We start from the raw sequence: 639 nt of genomic DNA, 5'->3' as shown, positions 1-639 counted from the left end.
GACGCGGCTGCAGGAGTCTTTGCTCAGCGGCCGCAGGATGCACTTGCAGCGACAGTCGGAGCCCTCTGAGGTCATCCGGACCTGGTCCATGTCGCCCAGCGCCTGCAGGACATGCCGTGAGCCTGAGGTCCCACCAAGGTGTCCCTACTGGCCCCAGGAACCCCTCACAGCCACCCCCTCTCTGCTGCGTGCCCAGAGGTCTCCTCCTACCCTTCCAGGTCGTGCCCCAAGGAGTGTGAGGCACCCTCTGGTCCAGAGCGCCCTGTCCCACCCGGGGCGACGGTACAAAGCGCACCCAGCCACTCATTCCCGCGGCCCCCAGAGCGTTTTGTGCCCCAGGTACTGCAGTCCCATTTATGTGGCTGTTTCCCAGCACGACCGGGGTGAGCAGGGATGGTGCTGAGAAGACCCAGCAGTGCCTGTGCCCCACGCCCACGGCTCGAGCCCACACAGGGCTCGTTGTTCGTGGTGACACGCAGCCACCTCGGGGCGAGCTCGGCCCCCCCAGACACCCGCGATGGCCCGAGGCACATGCTCAAGGACTCCCTTGTTTCCACACACGGCCCTGACTCACGCCACAGAGTCCAGGGTGCTTTTTGGCTGGTTTAGTCCAGTTCTCCCCTAGTCCCGTTGTGCTCG

General features: G+C 65.3%; 1 protein-coding gene across 1 annotated transcript in view; it reads right to left on the bottom strand.

Moving 5' to 3' along the window:
• The window catches only part of LOC103804713 (olfactomedin-like protein 2A), a gene marked incomplete at both ends in the record, with an annotated part of 783 nt that extends 681 nt beyond the window's left edge, over positions 1-102 (bottom strand). The window contains one exon of the mRNA XM_009077326.1: positions 1-102. This exon is cut by the window's left edge and continues 168 nt beyond it. Coding sequence (XP_009075574.1) covers positions 1-102 — 102 coding nt within the window.
• Between the last annotated feature and the right edge of the window lie 537 nt (positions 103-639).

This window comes from Acanthisitta chloris, unplaced genomic scaffold (assembly GCF_000695815.1).
Source record: "Acanthisitta chloris isolate BGI_N310 unplaced genomic scaffold, ASM69581v1 scaffold3026, whole genome shotgun sequence".
NCBI lineage: Eukaryota > Metazoa > Chordata > Aves > Passeriformes > Acanthisittidae > Acanthisitta > Acanthisitta chloris.
Note: the sequence above shows the minus strand (reverse complement) of the source record. Positions and strands in the feature narration are given on the sequence as shown.